The sequence below is a fragment of the Schistocerca nitens genome, chromosome 4 (genome assembly GCF_023898315.1).
Source record: "Schistocerca nitens isolate TAMUIC-IGC-003100 chromosome 4, iqSchNite1.1, whole genome shotgun sequence".
Lineage (NCBI taxonomy): Eukaryota > Metazoa > Arthropoda > Insecta > Orthoptera > Acrididae > Schistocerca > Schistocerca nitens.
Genome location: NC_064617.1, coordinates 599,509,102 through 599,529,202, shown reverse-complemented (window position 1 = coordinate 599,529,202; position 20,101 = coordinate 599,509,102). Strand labels below are relative to the sequence as shown.

The 20,101-nt window shown below is 41.6% G+C and overlaps 1 protein-coding gene across 2 annotated transcripts in view; it reads left to right on the top strand.

The window, feature by feature from the left end:
• The window catches only part of LOC126251766 (proton-coupled amino acid transporter-like protein pathetic), an 83,230-nt gene that overhangs the window by 34,932 nt on the left and 28,197 nt on the right, over window positions 1-20,101 (top strand). For both annotated transcript variants that reach the window (XM_049952386.1, XM_049952387.1), the window contains exons 3-4: window positions 9,151-9,255; window positions 12,058-12,208. In XM_049952386.1, the coding sequence (XP_049808343.1) occupies window positions 9,151-9,255; window positions 12,058-12,208 (256 nt within the window). The remainder of the gene's footprint in view (window positions 1-9,150; window positions 9,256-12,057; window positions 12,209-20,101) is intronic.

Here is a 20,101-nt window from a genome sequence, read left to right as displayed (position 1 = left end):
AGAAGTCCTAGGTTTATATATAGTTTCGCCTACGAACAATGTGTTTTACACTACTCATTATTGACTTTAGCCATACTAAACAAAATATTTTATTACACTCAAAATATTGAGCTTCCTAATTAGTTAATTAACAAATCCTGAACGTCAGTTGGAAAATATAAAATATATCGACAAAATTATAATGCCGAAGTTCACAATCTGACACTAATGTTGACGTAATTTGTAACTGAAATCTAAACCTTTAATGTTATATGCCTTACGGAAAATTTGGAGATATGTAAATCCAAATGATAGCCGTTAATATGCCGAAATATGTTTCCTACTTCTCATTAAATAAGTGCTATTGCCTTAACATTTTAAGTTAACAATATCTCACAACGAACAAGGTTTCTGATCACTGCAACTGTATTAGCAATTAGTGAGAAATGAGCAATGAAATTCAGTGGGATTAAGCTTATTGATTAATCTAAAATTACTATGCACTCATTGGGTACTAAGTACACTATCATATTGTCATTATCAAACGTACTTCGTCTGAAGCTGAATCGTGTGACGCCATTCAGAACGAATCGTGTGACGCCATTCAGGAAAAATACTTAATTCTTGGTTAGGGCTTCTATATTCTCAGCTGGCCGGTGTTGCCGAGCGGTTCTAGGCGCTTCAGTCCGGAACCACGCGACCGCTACGGTCGAGGTTCGAATCCTGCCTCGGTCATTTATGTGTGTGATGTCCTTAGGTTAGTTACGTTTATATAGGTCTAAGTTCTAGGGTCCCCCCCATGAACCATGGACCTTGCCGTTGGTGGGGAGGCTTGCGTGCCTCAACGATACAAATAGCCGTACCGTGGGTGCAACCACAACGGAGGGGTATCTGTTGAGAGGCCAGACAAACGTGTGGTTCCTGAAGAGGGGCAGCAGCCTTTTCAGTAGTTGCAGGGGCAACAGTCTGGATGATTGACTGATCTGGCCTTGAAACGTTAACCAAAATAGCCTTGCTGTTCTGGTACTGCGAACGGCTGAAAGCAAGGGGAAACTACAGCGTAATTTTTGCCGAGGGCATGCAGCTTTACTGTATGATTAAACGATGATGGCGTCCTCTTGGGTAAAATATTCCGGAGGTAAAATAGTCTCCCATTCGGATCTCCGGGCGGGGACTACTTAGGGGGACGTCGTTATCAGGAGAAAGAAAACTGGCGTTCTACGGATCGGAGCGTGGAATGTCAGATCCCTTAATTGGGCAGGTAGGTTAGAAAATTTAAAAAGGGAAATGGATAGGTTAAAGTTAGATATAGTGGGATTAGTGAAGTTCGGTGGCAGGAGGAACAAGACTTTGGTCAGGTGAACACAGGTTGTTGTTGTTGTTGTGGTCTTCAGTCCTGACACTGGTTTGATGCAGCTCTCCATTCTACCCTATCCTGTGCGAGTTTCTTCATCTCCCAGTACCTACTGCAACCTACATCCCTCTGAATCTGCTTAGTGTATTCATCTCTTGGTCTCCCTCTACGATTTTTTCCCTCCACGCTGCCCTCCAATGCTAAATTTGTGATCCCTTGATGCCGCAGAACATGTCCTACCAACCGATCCCTTCTTCTCGTCAAGTTGTGCCACAAACTCCTCTTCTCCCCAATTCTATGCAATACCTCCTCATTAGTTATGTGATCTACCCATCTAATCTTCAGCATTATTCTGCCGCACCACATTTCGAAAGCTTCTATTCTCTTCTTGTCCAAACTATTTATCGTCCACGTTTCACTTCCATACTTGGCTACAATCCATAAAAATACTTTCAGAAACGACTTCCTGACACTTAAATCTATACTCGATGTTAACAAATTTCTCTCCTTCAGAAACGCTTTCCTTGCCATTGCCAGTCTACATTTTATATCCTCTCCACTTCGACCATCATCAGTTATTTTGCTCCCCAAATAGCAAAACTCCTTTACTACTTTAAGTGTCTCATTTCCTAATCTAATTCCCTCAGCATCACCCGACTTAATTCGACTACATTCCATTATCCTCGTTTTGCTTTTGTTGATGTTCATCTTATATTCTCCTTTCAAGACAATGTCCATTTCGTTCAACTGCTCTTCCAAGTCCTTTGCTGTCTCTGACAGAATTACAATGTCATCGGCAAACCGCAAAGTTTTTACTTCTTCTCCATGGATTTTAACACGTACTCCGAACTCTTCTTTTCTTTCCTTTATTGCTTGCTCAATATACAGATTGAATAACATCGGGGAGAGGCTACAAACCTGTCTCACTCCCTTCCCAACCACTGCTTCCCTTTCATACCCCTCGACTCTTATGACTGTCATCTGCTTTCTGTACAAATTGTAAATAGCCTTTCGTTCCCGTTATTTTACCCCTGCCACCTTCAGAATTTGAAAGAGAGTATTCCAATCAACATTGTAAAAAGCTTTCTCTAAGTCTGCAAGTGCTAGAGACGTAGGTTTGCCTTTCCTTAATCTTTCTTCTAAGATAAGTCGTAGGGTCATTATTGCCTCACATGTTCCAATATTTCTACGGAATCCAAACTGATCTTCCCCAAGGTCCGCTTCTACCAGTTTTTCCATTTGTCTGTAAAGAATTCGTGTTAGTATTTTGCAGCTGTGACTTATTAAACTGATAGTTCGGTAATATTCACATCTGTCAACACCTGCTTTCTTTGGGATTGGAATTATTATATTCTTCTTGAAGTCTGAGGATATTTCACCTGTCTCATACATCTTGCTCACCAGATGGTAGAGTTTTGTCAGGACTGGCTCTCCCAAGGCAGTCATTAGTTCTAGTGGAATGTTGTCTACTCCTGGGGCCTTGTTTCGGCTCAGGTCTTTCAATGCTCTGTCAAACTCTTCACGCAGTATCGCATCTCCCATTTCATCTTCATCTACATCCTCTTCCAATTCCATAATATTCTCCTCAAGTACATCGCCCTTGTATAGACCCTCCATATACTCCTTCCATCTTTCTGCTTTCCCTTCGTTGGTTAGAACTGGGTTTCCATCTGAGCTCGTGATATTCATACAAGTGGTTCTCTTTTCTCCAAAGATCTCTTTAATTTTCCTGTAGGCAGTATCTATCTTAACCCTAGTGAGACAAGCCTCTGCATCCTTACATTTGTCCTCTAGCCATCCCTGCTTAGCCATTTTGCACTTCCTGTCGATCTCATTTTTGAGATGTTTGTATTCCTTTTTGCCTGCTTCATTTACTGCAATTTTATATTTTCTCCTTTCATCAATTAAATTCAATATCTCTCCTGTTACCCAAGGATTTCGACTAGCTCTCGTCTTTTTACCTACATGATCCTCTGCTGCCTTCACTACTTCATCCCTCAGAGCTACCCATTCTTCTTCTACTGTACTTCGTTCTCCCACTACTGTCAAATGTTCCCTTATTCTTTCCCTGAAACTCCCTGTACAACCTCTGGTTTAGTCAGCTTATACAGGTCCCATCTCCTTAAATTCCCACATTCTTGCAGTTTCTTCAATTTTAATCTGCAGTTCATAACCAATAGATTGTGGTCAGAGTCCACATCTGCCCCTGGAAATATCTTACAATTTAAAACCTGGTTCCCAAATCTCTGTCTTACCATTATATAATCTATCTGATACCTTTTAGTATCTCCGGCATTCTTCCATGTATACAACCTTCTTTTATGTTTCTTGAACCAAGTGTTAGCTATGATTAAGTTATGCTCTGTGCAAAATTCTACGAGACGGCTTCCTCTTTCATTTCTTAGCCCCAATCCATATTCACGTGCTATGTTTCCTTCTCTCCCTTTTCCTACACTCGAATTCCAGTCACTCATGACTATCAAATTTTCGTCTCCCTTCACTATCTGAATAATTTCTTTTATCTCATCATACATTTCATCAATTTCTTCATCATCTGCAGAGCTACTTGGCATATAAACTTGTACTACTGTAGTAGGCGTGGGCTTCATGTCTATCTTGTCCACAATAATGCGTTCACTATGTTGTTTGTAGTAGCTTACCCGCACGCCTATTTTTTTATTCATTATTATACCTACTCCTGCATTACCTCTATTCGATTTTTTATTTATAACCCTGTATTCACCTGACCAAAAGTCTTGTTCCTCCTGCCACCGAACTTCACTAATTCCCACTATATCTAACTTTAATCTATCCATTTCCCTTTTTAAATTTTCTAACTTTCCTGCCCGATTAAGGGATCTGACATTCCACGCTCCGATCCGTAGAACGCCAGTTTTCTTTCTCCTGATAACAACGTCCTCTTGAGTAGTCCCCGCCCGGAGATCCGAATGGGGGACTACTTTACCTCCGGAATATTTTACCCAAGAGGTCGCCATCATCATTTAACCATACAGTGAAGTTGCATGCCCTCGGGAAAAATTACGGCTGTAGTTTCCCCTTGCTTTCAGCCGTTCGCAGTACCAGCACACCAAGGCCGTTTTGGTTATTGTTACAAAGCCAGATCATTCAATAATCCAGACTGTTGCCCCTGCAACTACTGAAAAGGCTGCTGCCCGTCTTCAGGAGCCATACGTTTGTCTGGCCTCTCAACAGATACCCCTCCATTGTGGTTGCACCTACGGTACGGCTATCTGTATCGTTGAGGCACGCAAGCCTCCCCACCAACGGAAAGGTCCATGGTTCATGGGGGAGGAATACAGGGTTATAAATACAAAATCAAATATGGGTAATGCTGGAGTAGGTTTAATAATGAATTAAAAGAATAGGAGTACGGGTAAGCTACTACAAACAGCATAGTGAACGCATTATTGTGGCCAAGATAGACACGAAGCCCACGCCAACTACAGTAGTACAAGTTTATATGCCACCTAGCTCTGCAGATGAAGAAATTGATGAAATGTATGATGAGATAAATGAAATTATTCAGGTAGTGAAGGGAGACGAAAATTTAATAGTCATGGGTGACTGAAATTCGAGAGTAGGAAAAAGGAGAGAAGGAAACAAAGTAGGTGAATATGGATTGGGGCTAAGAAATGAAAGAGGAAGCCGCCTGGTAGAATTTTGCACAGAGCATAACTTAATCATAGCAAACACTTGGTTCAAGAATCATGAAAGAAGGTTGTATACATGGAAGAACCCTGGAGATACTAAAAGGTATCAGATAGATTATATAATGGTAAGTCAGAGATTTTGGAACCATGTTTTAAATTGCAAGACATTTTCAGTGGCATATGTGGATTCTGACCACAATCTATTGGTTATGAACTGTAGATTAAAACTGAAGAATCTGCAGAAAGGTGGGAATTTAAGGAGATGGGACCTGGATAAACTGAAAGAACCAGAGGTTGTACAGAGTTTAAGGGAGAGCATAAGTGAACAATTGACAGGAATGGGGGAAAGAAATACAATAGAAGAAGAATGGGTAGCTTTGAGGTATGCAATAGTGAAGGCAGTAGAGGATCAAATAGGTAAAAAGACAAGCGCTAGTAGAAACCATTGGGTAACAGAAGAAATATTGAATTTAATTGATGAAAGGAGAAAATATAAAAATGCAGTAAATGAAGCAGGCAAAAAGGAATACAAACGTCTCAAAAATGAGATTGATAGGAAGTGCAAAATGACTAAGCAGGGATGGCTAGAGGACAAATGTAAGGATGTAGAGGCTTATCTCACTAGGGGTAAGATAGATACTGCCTACAGGAAAATTAAAGAGACCTTTGGAGAAAGGAGAACCACTTGCATGAACATCAAGAGCTCAGATGAAAACCCAGTTCTAAGTACAGAAGGGAAAGCAGAAAGGTGGAAGTAGTATATAGAGGGTCTATACAAGGGCGATGAACTTGAGGAGAATATTATGGAATTGGAAGAGGATGTAGATGAAAATGAAATGGGACATGTAATACTGTGTGAAGAGTTTGACAGAGCACTGAAAGACTTGAGTCGAAACAAGGCCCCGGGAGTAGACAACATTCCATTAGAACTACTGACAGCCTTGGGAGAGCCAGTCCTGACAAAACTTTACCATCTGGTGAGCAAGATGTATGAAACAGGCGAAATATCCTCAGACTTCAAGAAGAATATAATAATTCCAATCCCAAAGAAAGCAGGTGTTGACAGATGTGAAAATTACCGAACTTTCAGTTTAATAAGTCACAGCTGCAAAATACTAACGCGATTTCTGTACAGACGAATGGAAAAACTGATAGAAGCCGACCCCGGGGAAGATCAGTTTGGATTCCGTAGAAATGTTGGAACACGTGAGGCAATAATGACCCTACGACTTATCTTAGTAGAAAGATTAAGGAAAGGTAAACCTACGTCTCTAGCACTTGCAGACTTAGAGAAAGCTTTTTACAATGTTGATTGGAATACTCTCTTTCAAATTCTGAAGGTGGCAGGGGTAAAATAACGGGAACGAAAGGCTATTTACAATTTGTACAGAAAGCAGATGACAGTCATAAGAGTCGAGGGGTATGAAAGGGAAGCAGTGGTTGGGAAGGGAGTGAGACAGGTTTGTAGCCTCTCCCCGATGTTATTCAATCTGTATATTGAACAAGCAATAAAGGAAACAAAAGAAAAATTCGGAGTAGGTATTAAAATCCACGGAGAAGAAATAAAAACTTTGAAGTTCGCCGAACACATTGTAAGTCTGTCAGAGACAGCAAATGACTTGGAAGAGCAGTTGAACGGAATGGACAGTGTCTTGAAAGGAGGGTATAAGATGAACATCAACAAAAGCAAAACGAGGATGGAATGTAGTCGATTTAAGTCGGGTGATGCTGAGGCTATTAGATTAGGAAATGAGACACTTAAAGTAGTAAAGGAGGTTTGCTATTTGGGGAGCAAAGTAACTGATGATGGTCGAAATAGGGAGGATATAAAATGTAGGCTGGCAATGGCAAGGAAAGCGTTTCTGAAGAAGAAAAATTTGCTAACATCGAGTGTAGATTTAAATGTCAGGAAGTCGTTTCTGAAAGTATTTGTATGGAGTGTAGCCATGTATGGAAGTGAAACGTGGACGATTAATAGTTTAGACAAGAAGAGAATAGAAGCTTTCGAAATGTGGTGCTACAGAAGAATGCTGAAGATTAGATGGGTAGATCACATAACTAATGAGGAGGTATTGAATAGAATTGTGGGGAAGAGGAGCTTGTGGCGCAACTTTACTAGAAGAAGGAATCGGTTGGTAGGACATGTTCTGAGACATCGAGGGATCACCAATTTAGTATTGGAGGGCAGCGTGGAGGGTAAAAATCGTAGAGGGAGACCAAGAGATGAATACACTAAGTAGATTCAGAAGGATGTAGGCTGTAGTAGGTACTGGGAGATGAAGAAGCTTGCACAGGATAGAGTAGCATGGAGAGCTGCATCAAACCAGTGTCAGGACTGAAGACCACAACAACAACACAAGTTCTAGGTGATGATGACCTCAGATGTTGAGTCCCATAGTGCTCGGAGCCATTTGAACCATTTTTTCTATATTCTCAGGTGTTTTTCAGAACTGTTGTTTCAATTACTGTTAAATCAAGGGCTGGTGACACGTAACAGTTTACGTGAACTCTGGTTCTTCATTCACTTGTTGGTGCTACGTAGCCCTGTTTGGCAATTTTTTTTCCATGTCATTGCACTTAGTGTGTGCCTGCTTACTGTGTTATTAATGTTATGTCTATGACATTAGAAATAAATCCCTGGTTTTATGCAATGGGCTACGTTATCGTGCAAGAATTCTGTATACTTTCATTATTTCGTCTACATCTACATCTACATACATCCTCCGCAATCCACCATACGGTACGTGGCTGAGGGTACCTCGTACCACAAGCAGCATCGTCTCTCCCTGTTCCACTCCCAAACAGAACGATTGAAAGATGACTGCCTATATGCCTCTGTACGAGCCCTAATCTTCCTTATCTTATCATTGTGGGGTTTCCGCGAAATATAAGTTGGCGGCAGTAAAATTGTACTGCAGTCAGCCTCAAATGCTGGTTCTGTAAATTTCCTCAGTAGCGATTCACGAAATGAACGCCTCCTTTCCTCCAGAGACTCCCACCCGAGTTCCTGAAGCATTTCCGTAACACTCGCGTGATGGTCAAACCTACCAGTAACAAATCTAGCAGCCCGCCTCTGAATTGCTTCTACGTCCTCCCTCAATCTGGCCTGATAGGGATCCCAAACGCTCGAGCAGTACTCAAGAATAGGTGGTATTAGTGTTTTATAAGCGGTCTCCTTTACAGATGAATCACATCTTCCCAAAATTCTACCAATGAACCGAAGATGACTATCCGCTTTCCCCACAACTGCCATTACATGCTTGCCCCACTTCATATCGCTCTGCAATGTTACGCCCAAGTATTTAATCGGCGTGACTGTGTCAAGCTCTACACAACTAATGGAGTATTCAAACATTACGTGATTCTTTTTCCTATTCATCTGCACTAATTTACATTTATCTACATTTAGAGTTAGCTGCCATTCTTTACACTAGTCACAAATCCTGTCCAAGTCATCTTGTATCCTCCTACAGTTACTCAACGACGACACCTTCCCGTACACCACAGCATCATCAGCAAACAGCCGCAAATTGCTATCCACCCTATCCAAAAGATCATTTATGTTGAAAATCAGCATTCAGGATGGAAAGTAACCTGGAAATCGGATATTCACAAGGCGCGTGGTGAAATACAGTCTCCACTTTTTTTTCAGACTCAGATTGTGGTCTACCACACCCGAATCACAATAATGCTTGAATAAATTCCCCTCTTAATCTTAAAATCAGAGCTGGTTGAGGAGATGGTATAGAAGAACATGACATTAGTGAATATCAAAAACCTTTTGTTCCAGTGAGAACTCCATTTGTTTCTGTGTTTCAGTAATCTCTTAACCTATGGACATTTGCTGAACATCTGCAACAATTGCAATCATTGTTACTAATTGTACACGCAATTATCGTACATAAGTACTTTTCAAATGTTGATTACGTCACAGAAATTTACTTGGATGAAACGTTCAGAAACACTACATGCTTTCTCGTCGTTAATCGTCTTTCAACGGAATGCACCAATTAAAAAATTGTAGACACAAAGCTGTTCAGTTACGCAACAAATCTCAGTACTGCAGAATGACCATGTGTCAAATGAATTTCGGTACAATGTGAGCGACAGTTCACACTTAGTGTGTACTGCTTTACTCTTCCACAGGGTGAACGTGACGGATTTAAAGAGCGGCGGGCAGAATGGTTCGGCACCCGCAGCTACAGCTGACTACGATCCTTTCGCCGAAAGGAACCGTGAAAATGCCTACTCGTAAGTATTCATGACGATAATTCTGTGTATAGTAGTCACTCATGATGAACATTTAATAATTTATTAAATTTTATTGATTTCACTGTCGGCAGGGGGCCAAACATAATTACAGGGAAAATCATCACTATTTTACCACTGTTTCATTTTTTTCTGTCTAGATTTTGAATTATTATCCCGTCGTCTGGCGTTACAGGCAAAGATGTAATGCACACTGACAGACAAAGAAAAAAAAATCTTCAAAATGATTAACTGCCAATATTAAATACACGATATAATAGGTTTAAAATAGTAGAATAGTGAAACGAATTACTGTAAAATACACTTTCATTGGGACACGACCTAATTATAATGTACTGGGTACTCATTCAGGAATGGAGAGAAACTTGTGTGTTTGTTCATTCACTAACTGTTCAAGATTATTCTTGCGGTTCCTCTTGATCTCGAGCATTACGAATAGCGCAAGTTTATATTTGTCTAGTGTGAAATTTACCTTCTCTTAACCTTATGACTTCACTTTCATACATTCGTTACGTCTGTTAGAAGGATTTGACATAATACATAGCGTTCTGTTACTCATCTTTTCGCACTAAAATTCTCGCAACTATAGGAAACTACACTACTGGCCATTAAAATTGCTATACCAGGAAGATGATGTGCTACACACGCGAAATTTACCCGACAGGAAGAAGATGCTGTAATATGCAAATGATAAGCTTTTCAGAGCATTCACACAAGGCTGGCGCCGGTGGCGACACCTACAACGTTATGACATGAGGAACGTTTCCAACAGATTTCTCATACACAAACAGCAGTTGACCGGCGTTGCCTGGTGAAACGTTGTTGTGAAGCCTCGTGTAAGGAGGAGAAATGCGTACCATCACGTTTCCGACTTTGATAAAGGTCGGATTGTAGCCTATCGCGATTGCGGTTTATCGTATCGCGACATTGCTGCTCGCGTTGGTCGAGATCCAATGACTGTTAGCAAAATATGGAATCGGTGGGTTCAAGAGGGTAATACAGAACGCCGTGCTGGCTCCCAACGGCCGCGTATCCCTAGCAGTCGAGATGATAGGCATCTCATCCGCATGGCTGTAACGGATCGTGCAGCCACGTCTCAATCCCTGAATCAACATATGGGGATGTTTGCATGACAACAACCATCTGCACGAACAGTTCGACGACGTTTGCAGCAGCATGGACTATCAACTCGGAGACCATGGCTGCGGTTACCCTTGACGCTGCATCACAGACAGGAGCGCCTGCGATGGTGTACTCAACGACGAACCTGGGTGTACGAATGGCAAAACGTCATTTTATCGGATGAATCCAAGTTCTGTTTACTGCATCATGATGGTCGCATCCGTGTTTTTGCGACATCGCGGTGAACGCACATTGGAAGCGTGTATTCGTCATCGCCATACTGGCGTATCACCCGGCGTGATGGTATGGGGTGCCTTTGGTTACACGTCTCTGTCACCTCTTGTTCGCATTGACGGCACTTTTGAACAGTGGACGTTACTATTCAGACGTGTTACGACCCGTGGCTCTACCCTTCATTCGATTCCTATGAAAACCTACATTTCAGCAGGATAATGCACGACCGCATGTAGCACGTCCTGTACGGGCATTTTTCTGGATACAGAAAATGTTTGACTGCTGCCCTGACCAGCACATTCTGCAGATTTCTCACCAATTGAAAACGTCTGGTCAATGGTGGCCGAGCAACTGGCTCGTCACAATACGCCAGTCACTACTGTTGATGAACTGTGGTATCGTGTTGAAGCTGCATGTGCAGCTGTACCTGTACACGCCATTCAAGCTCTGTTTGACTCAATGCCCAGGCGTATGAAGGCCGTTATTACGACCAGAGGTCAATTCTAGCATAATAAATTTTTTTCCAATGAATACCCGTTTATCATCTGTGTTTCTTCTTGGTTTAGCAATTTTAATGGCCAGTAGTGTAAATATCAGTTTTTCGAATTGGTTAGAAAGCAGTTCGTGATTAGAAGTATAACGATTTTTTAACGAGAGAAAAATTTCAATAGGTTTTAAATACTCCCTTACAGCTCATTATCTATTAGAATGGAGATCATTGTATAAGTTACAACAAAAATCTCTTTTTTTATGCGCAGTTAGTCATTTGACTTGGGGCGCTGAAGTCGGCTAAGATTCCCATCCGAAGCTTTTAATTCAGTTAAAATACGTTTCATGGACATTTCTTTGATGTTTATTGTCTTTAGTATAGCTACAAAGGAAAGGATATTCAATAACTGAATCAACTGGTGCCATGTTTGTAATAGCCTGTAGAGAGGACGTGTCTCAATTTTTGTGTTTTTCAGTGTCTTTGTGGAAAAGAACAGCAGGTTTAATTTAGTTTGAGAGATAAATTCCGCCAAGTTCTTGTGCTCCAGTGTAACTTGATTTGTTAGGTAATTCTAAATGTAACAAAGCTGTACGTACTGAGTTCCCTTGCCTGAGGTTCATTCTGGAAACCCTTGTGGTTCAATGTGATAGCCGTACCCAAAATTTAGCTCCTGCAACACTGTTGTTACAACAATATTAGCTACTTAAATAACCAGCCTGTCATAAACGGTTCCACACAGCAACAACAATTTACATAGAGAGACGCGTAGGTCCACTCTCGCCTCCACAAATACACACAGAGGAAGAGAGAGAGAGAGAGAGAGAGAGAGAGAGAGAGAGAGAGAAAGGTGTGGGGGGAATAAGTGTGAACTTATGGATTTCCAACGCTTCGCGCTGAATGTGGCCACCGAGTCCCCTGACCTTTCTCTCCTTTTGCAGCGACTACGGTGCCTTGGCGCACCTGCTGAAGTCGGCTCTGAGCAGCGGCTTTCTGGTGATGCCGAATGCTTTCAAGAACGCCGGGCTCGGGTTTGGACTGGTTTCTACCTTCGTCATTGCCTTCATCTTCAACCATACTATACAACTGCTGGTAAGAGTTTCTCAACATTTTTTCCATCAATCTGCTTTAAACTTCTAGTGATATTGTTGACACAGGCTGGGAAAAATAAAGTAAACCCGGAAAATGCCTACGCAGTACTGACCTTTGTTAATGGAAGACATAGAAGGTGCTGGCTATCGTTAAAGATACAGCGTTGTGCTCTATTTATCAAGCTCTGGCTAACGGATAACAGCAACAGCTTTTTCAGTGTGTGAGGATTACTTATGTTCACCTGCCCCTTCAATTTTCCCCACAGGTAAAAATCACAAGGGCACTGACTGTCCTCTCATCACCGAACAGCTCGTGCAGTCGTGACAGAATAGTCATAAAGGTGATACAGGTGCTTGCTGTTCCCTTGTCTCGCTCAAAATATCCACACAGCCTTTCTTCTTCCGTGATTTGATACCCATATTGATTAAGCAGTTGCTGCACATACCGTTTAGCATTAACAGCTAGATGAGAGAATACTGTTGCGATGCGGACACCGGATATTGCGCACCAAACACCAATCTTCAGATTATGCAACGGATTTTCAGAGTGCTTGCGTATTGACGCATATTCTGTGAGTTCACATACTCTGACAGGCTGAACTCAGACTCATCTAAAGAAATTAAAATGCAGATCCAAAAGTCCTAATTCCAGTTCACTTGGAAACCACCGGCAGAACTCAAGGTCTCAAGTTCACTTATACGTTTTAATTCAAGGAGAACAGTAAACTTGTAAGGATTTACATGAAGGTCCTTTTTGATAACATTTCGACGCGATGATCACTCAATTTCCAGTTGCACAGAGAAACAATATTGAGAGCTCGTCGTACCGTGTTCGAGGCTTTCTTTCACTCGACCAATGTATTCTGCTATTCGAGATCGTTACGTATAGCTACGGTTTTTATTCGCTACGCAACACTTCTCGCGCCATTTTGCCACTATATTATCCATTGTAAACTTAGATGGAGGTTTTCCACAACAATTAAAATCTTAAACATTTGCGAAAACAGTTCAGCAAATGTTTTTCACTATTTGCGCTTCACGTAACACTGGATGACGAAATACGTAAGTAGTGTCACAAAAGACGGTGCATAAATTTGCATAAAGGTGAGAAGTCATGAGATACCGCATCATATGGAGTCAGATTTCTTTTGACCGGTGTAGTGCAGCGACTAGATGCGGCGGGATGGACTCAACAAGGCGTTGGAACTCCTCTGCAGACATTGTGTTAGCCATGTTGCGTCTTTAATCGTATTGCCGGTGAAGGATTCTGTGCACGAACTGACCTCTCGATTCTCTCTCTCTCTCTTTTCTTTTCTTTTTTTTTTTTTTTTTTTTTTTTTTCATCAGTCTACTGACTGGTTTGATGCAGCCCGCCACGAAGTCCTTTCCTGTGCTAACCTCTTCATCTCAGAGTAGCACTTGCAACCTACGTCCTCAATTATTTGCTTGACGTATTCCAATCTCTGTCTTCCTCTACAGTTTTTGCCCTCTACAGCTCCCTCTAGTGCCATGGAAGTCATTCCCTCATGTCTTATCTGATGTCCTATAATCCTGTCCCTTCTCCTTATCAGTGTTTTCCACATATTTCTTTTCTCTCCTCATTCCTTACCTTATCAGTCTATAGCACCACATTTCAAATGCTTCGATTCTCTTCTGTTCCGGTTTTCCCACAGTCCATGTTTCACTACCATACAATGCTGTACTCCAGACGTACATCCTCAGAAATTTCTTCCTCAAATTAAGGCCGGTATTTGATATTAGTAGACTTCTCTTGGCCAGAAATGCCTTTTTTGCCATAGCGAGTCTGCTTTTGATGTCCTCCTTGCTCCGTCCGTCATTGGTTATTTTACTGCCTAGGCAGCAGAATTCCTTAACTTCATTGACTTCATCAATCCTCTCGATTAGGTCCCATAAATGTTCGATGGGACTTATGTCGGGCGATCTGAGTGCGGAATGTTCTTCAAACCAATCGCCAGCCCGGTGACATGGTGTATTGCCATCCATACAAATTCCATCGTTGTTTGGAAACATAAAGTCCATGAATGACTGCAAGTGGTGTCCAAGTAGCCGTCCAATCAGTTGTCGGTTCGCCAGCCGTGGTGGCCGAGCGGTTCTAGGAGCTACAGTCTGGAACCGCGCGACCACTACGGTCGCAGGTTCGAATCCTACCTCGGGCATGGATGTGTGTGATGTACTTAGGTTAGTTAGGTTTAAGTAGTTCTAAGTTCTAGGGGACTGATGACTTCAGAAGTTAAGTCCCATAGTGCTCAGAGCCATTTGAAGTTGTCGGTTCAGTTGAACCAGAGGGTCCAGTCTATTTCACGTAAATACAGCACACACCATTATGGAGCCACCACCAGCTTGCACAGAGCCTTATTGAGAAGGTGGTTCCCGGACACGTCCGTCGTACGCGTAACGCTGATTTTTACGATTATCTATGTTAGTATTGACATCTCAAAGCAAAAGCCGCTGCTTTTAGTCATTAAATGAGGACCATCAGCCACTGCGTTGTGCGTGGCAGAAGGTAATGCCTGAAATGTGTTATTCTCTGCACTCTCTTGACACTGTGACCTCGGAATATGGAGTTCGCTAATTCCGAAAATGGAATGTTCCATGCGTCTAGCTCCAACTACCGTTTCGCGTTCAAAGTCTGTTAATTCCTGTCAGGAGGCCATAGACACGTCAGTAACCTTTCCACATGAATTACTTGAGTACAAATGACAGCTCCTCCAATGCAGTGCCCTTTTATGCCTTGTGTATACGATACAACGGCCACCTGTGATTGTGCGTATCGGTTCCCATGACTTTTGGCACCTCAGTGTATTTCTAGACGGTAAGGGACTAGCTAGGAAACAGCAATCTAAGAGCACAGTTTTACTGTGTGTTAACCAGTTCCTAGATAGCAAAATATTTCTCGTTTTTAGGTTAATGCGCAAATAATAAAACACAATTTCTATTAATAACATAGTACTATACAAAAATGTGTCTGACAGCAATTTCATATGGCTGAATAACCAAAACTCTCCGTAAACAGAAACACGCGGACGTAATTGTAGTGTAGTGTCCGCCAGTAACGACGCATATCTAAATTTATAGGATGAAGGAAAGCAATCATGAAGTCATCTACGAGAAACCAAAGACACAGAACTTTACAAGTAACTATCGTAACTCCTTCCGCCGCGAGGACGTCTGTCGAAGAAGGTTCAGCATTAATTTCTAGCGAGAAGAAATTAGGTGTCTGTTAAAGAAAAGAAACTGTATTTTATCATCCAGGGATTGATAAGTAAACTTTGGAGTTATTCATTTGTTTGATCAAAGAGGTACACGAGATACAAAATACCGCAGCAGTCCGTCTGAACCTACCTTAACACTCTGAAACTACTGAACTTTGTTCAACGCCACTGGCCAGAGTCTAAGATCAAAGCTTGGGTGGATGCGTATGTTGGAAATATAATGATCCCTGTTATAAAAAAAAAAATCCTCTGTCCTCGTAGTCAACAGGATTCCATTTTCAAGAACGGCGACAAGAAAAGATAAGAAAATAAAGAAGCAGACAACTACTGTGGATCGTTTATTCGTGAAGCACGGACCATGTGCAAGACGATTAATAAGATACTGTTTTTCTTGTTACAGTCTTTACGTAATTGGAGGGGAGGGGGGACTTTCCTTGGCTCTTACAGTCTCAAGGCTAGAAGGTGCGCATCATATGCCCAGGCACGGACAGATACTTCCAGGAAATAGTGGCTAAGAAGGTGTCGCAACGCTTCCTGGAAGACGTAGGACATTATGAGTACTCTTTGTCACCGGTTCTTTGTGGCCACGATCTGTGAAGTGTACCTCCCATTGACAAAATAATAGCGATTTTTTTCAGCCTTCGCAAAGCAGCTAAGAGTAAAATGCTGGCAGTGTCTGCAGCTTTCCCGGCTGACTAAATCGACTTCGCATATTTCGGTAGAAGTCTAACAGTTTCTAACTACTGCATGATTGCCATTTAATTTCCAGCGTAAAGTAATGAAACTGTATTTTATCCACAGTGACAAATACGTGAATACATTCTGTTACATTATAAAATCACTATACAATGCTGAGAAATAATTTTACGCATTTTATTTCGGTTGGAATTCATTAAATCCGGCGGACGCTTTGCACAAAGCATTCTCATAGCTAATTTTCCGAGTGAATTGTACGACACCTTTTCCTTCTGATACGTCTATTATGCTAGCTACTGCGTACCTTATGCAATTTAAAGTGGATTTGCACTGTTTAAAATACGTCCACCATATGTAAACAGATGTGGTTCTGCATACCGTGTCTGTATGATGTAACAAGCATCGATGAGTAATATGTATAGGGACGTGGCCTTTTGCACAAGGTGCTTTATGTTTATCAATAATTATTTTAGTGATGAGAAGCCTTTTATAATGTGCTGATTTTAATCGATCTGGCATCTTGTGTGTGAGGTTCAGAGTAAAATGAATATGTTTCACAACAAAAAGATTTTAAGACCTGAAAATGACAGCAAAGTCTGTTGCAACCGGTTGTTTTAAATAAAGAAATGTTTTGTGCGCTCTTGGCTATTGAACGGTTTTTTACAATTAAAACCGATCTCTAAGTGAGAAAATCCAACTTTTCAGGTCATCGACTGAAGTGAAGCTCACAGAACGTGCTCACTTCGTAATGTTGTGTACTAGAAAGTAAGCCCACTTCGTAATGTCGTGTACTAGAAACTAAATACAACAAACTAATTTAACGCTTGACCCCTAATAACAAAAAATAAAGCACCATGCCTCTGCAAGGCCGAGAGTTCTTGTCCTTGTTATTGTGTAGCCTTCTCGAGCCCATGTATCTAAAGGTTTTTCTGTAGTTCCGCTCCATCTTTTCTCTGTTTGTCCCTCTTTTCTATTTTTCTCTCTGTCCCTCTTTTCTTTCTTGAAGCGAAAACTTTTAGCTTCGTTTGTGAAAGTGAATCAGTCGCAGCTTGTCAAACTTCCGCCTCATTTTCTGCAGAGCAGTCAATAACGTCCTCTCCTTCTTGTTTCATTGACAATCCAAACCAAAGGACAAAAACAGGTGCACCGCCCTAGTTTCGGTCTGTAGTGGCAAACCTTATTGGTAGCTCTAGCACAAAGATGTAACGGGCAGATAGCGTCTGACTATGTTCCTAGTCACTCATTTATTTCAACTAACGACGTACTTAGCAACACACCAGTTTTACGTTAAGAATGTGACTCATATTCAGTTTTGACAATATTCGCCAGAACGTTCCGTCAAGAGAAACTTCTCATCGTCTTCGTAACCGAAGAAGCTAAATTTTGTCCTGCGAATACCTGGGCTTGATTTTTGTGTATGTGATCAGATGGTAGGATGTATATGACGCTGAACTGGCGGGGTGTTGAGACTGCAGAAAGAGTATACTAAAAGTGACATTTCATAGTGTATTTACTACGTTGTTAAAGTTTCTCCGATAGCGTATTTACGTGAGTTCATATATTAAAAAGGAAAGGGGGAAATAGTTCATACCACGCAAGAAAGTTAAAAAAACAAGATTTGATGATTGTTGTTGAGTTATGTTAAGAACATACTTTTTAAAAGGTACTGATGTGTATGTATCTTCCAGAACCTGAAAATATCCTTTAGTACGTTCACAGCAATTTCAGTGCATTTTCAGTAACATCTTGTACCCCAGTTGGGATCATGACTACCAAGAAAAAAAAATTAAAAAATGCAAATGTTGTCAGCTGTTGTGACTTTTACTCCCAACATGGTCCTGAATTTGAAGATATTGAGCATTAAATTCACTGGAAAGTGGCATCTACTACTAAAACTTAAATTTCTGGGTTAGGTGTAACTGAAAAATTTAAAACATTTATGGAATACTGTACAAGTATTAATTGCAAACAATAATTAGGTTTTGCAAAATTTTAAAATATTAAGTAACTGACCAGATTACAATGTTTTCAAAAGGTGGGCATCAATTATCCCCCCCCCCCCCCCCCCCCGTCACAGTTTACAGTCCTGCGAGGCTTAAGAGCGAACAGCCTTCTTCTTTATCCATGGTCACACTAAAGCACTGTGATAGAAAAGGTAAGTGACAATGCGAGAGTACTCAGTAAATTTCTAAACTGCAATAGGTACGTATAATGGGAAAAAGCTAATAACTGGAAAATTAGACATAAGATTTAGAACTGAGAAATAAATTAATGACGATGAGGGCCATGCGGAATGTCGTGCGTTGTGTAGTACTAACCTACATCTAGAGGAGTGTGAAGCTTGTAGGTCTGTCAAATAATCTCTACAGAACCTCGTAGGAGAACTCTGTTTGCTTTGAGGATGCACTGGTGATAGAAAAACAATAAGCAGTGTTCTTTCGAGCGTGGGTGAAACTTAATTTTACAGTTTGAGATTTGTAGCAGATGTGCGAATGAGGAAACTAGGAAGCTGCTACTCACAAACCAAATGTTCTTTGAAACGCGTCTTTCTGATAGACATTCTATGAGACGGACTACGACGCTAGCGTTTCAGCTGCATCACTGCATGTAGCTCAGTTTCCGATATATAACAGTGGGTAGCTAACGGGCCTGGGTTGAACTTGACAACTTCAGAATGTCGGTGAATAAAAGTCTCTCGGTGTACATGCCACGTCAATTCAGGATAAAACTCCAAGCTTTCGACCACTACCTCCATGGTCGTCGTCAGGGCGAAAACTGACTGTCGTAAACTATTTTTTTTTCTTTACTTATTTTCAATTCTCCCCGAAGGGGGCGGGCTGGCAGCAGCTTAGTACGCTGCTCTACAGCCTACAGACTTTTTTAAAAACGGAAGAAGAAAAGAAACAAGAAAAACAGGCGATAAAATGGTGACTTAAAGTGTAAAATGGCGGAAAAATGCGGAAAGTTAAAACAGAAAGCAAAGGTGTTGGCATAGTTAATAAAATACACAGGAATCAGACAAGTAACATAGTAGACACACAATTAAAAAACATGGCGATAGTCTGGTTTCTGTTCGCAAGAGACAAAAAATTACACCCAGCGACAGTATGATGGCCGTTCGCAACACTTCCCAAAAGACACAACACGGAACACTCACTGTAAAACACTGTAAAACAATGGCGGCACAAAGATGACACTCCCGAGCCAATGGCAGATGTGGGGGGGGGGGGGGGACCTGGAGGAGGGGGAAAAACAAGGAGGGAGGAGGGGAAAAACGAAAGGGGGGGGGGAACAAGGAGGGAGAGGACTCATGAGGGGGGAGAGGGGCAGGGCAGACGCGAGAGGGAATGAGAAGAGGCAGAGGAGGGAAATGCAAAAGGACTCGGGGGAGAGAGGTCGTAAACTAGCGACGCTCTCACTTTTATATGCAAAGGACGGCTTCTGATTGGCTGGAATACGTCATAGCAACAGCGATATGGCGTGTAGTGAAGTGGTGCCCTCTACTTCCATAGTAGTAGTTTCTATCCAGCGTTGCTTGCAGCGCCATCCCTTGAATCAGGAGGTAAAGTGCGGAAAGTTATCCTCTGCGATTTTTCTTTATCCAGTGCACTCTTCCAGGTGTTGCTAATTGCATAGCCGTTCTCTCTGTTGAAGTTACTGTCGCTAAGTCTAATTTCGACTGCTTCCTGGATCACAGATTCCCAGTAATTCGATGCGTGGGCTGTTACTGTGGTTTCTTCGTGTAAAATCTTATGCTTGTTAAGCAGGCTATGCTCAGCCACCGCTGATTTTTCCAAATACCTGTATTTCAGGTGGCGCTGGTGCTCGATGCAATGGTCGGCAACGGTTCTTACTGACTGGCCCACGTAATTCTTGCCGCATTCGCAAGGAATACTATAAATTCCCGGCACCCTTAAGCCGAGACTATCTTTGACTGGTCTCAACATTTCCTAAATTTTCCTAGA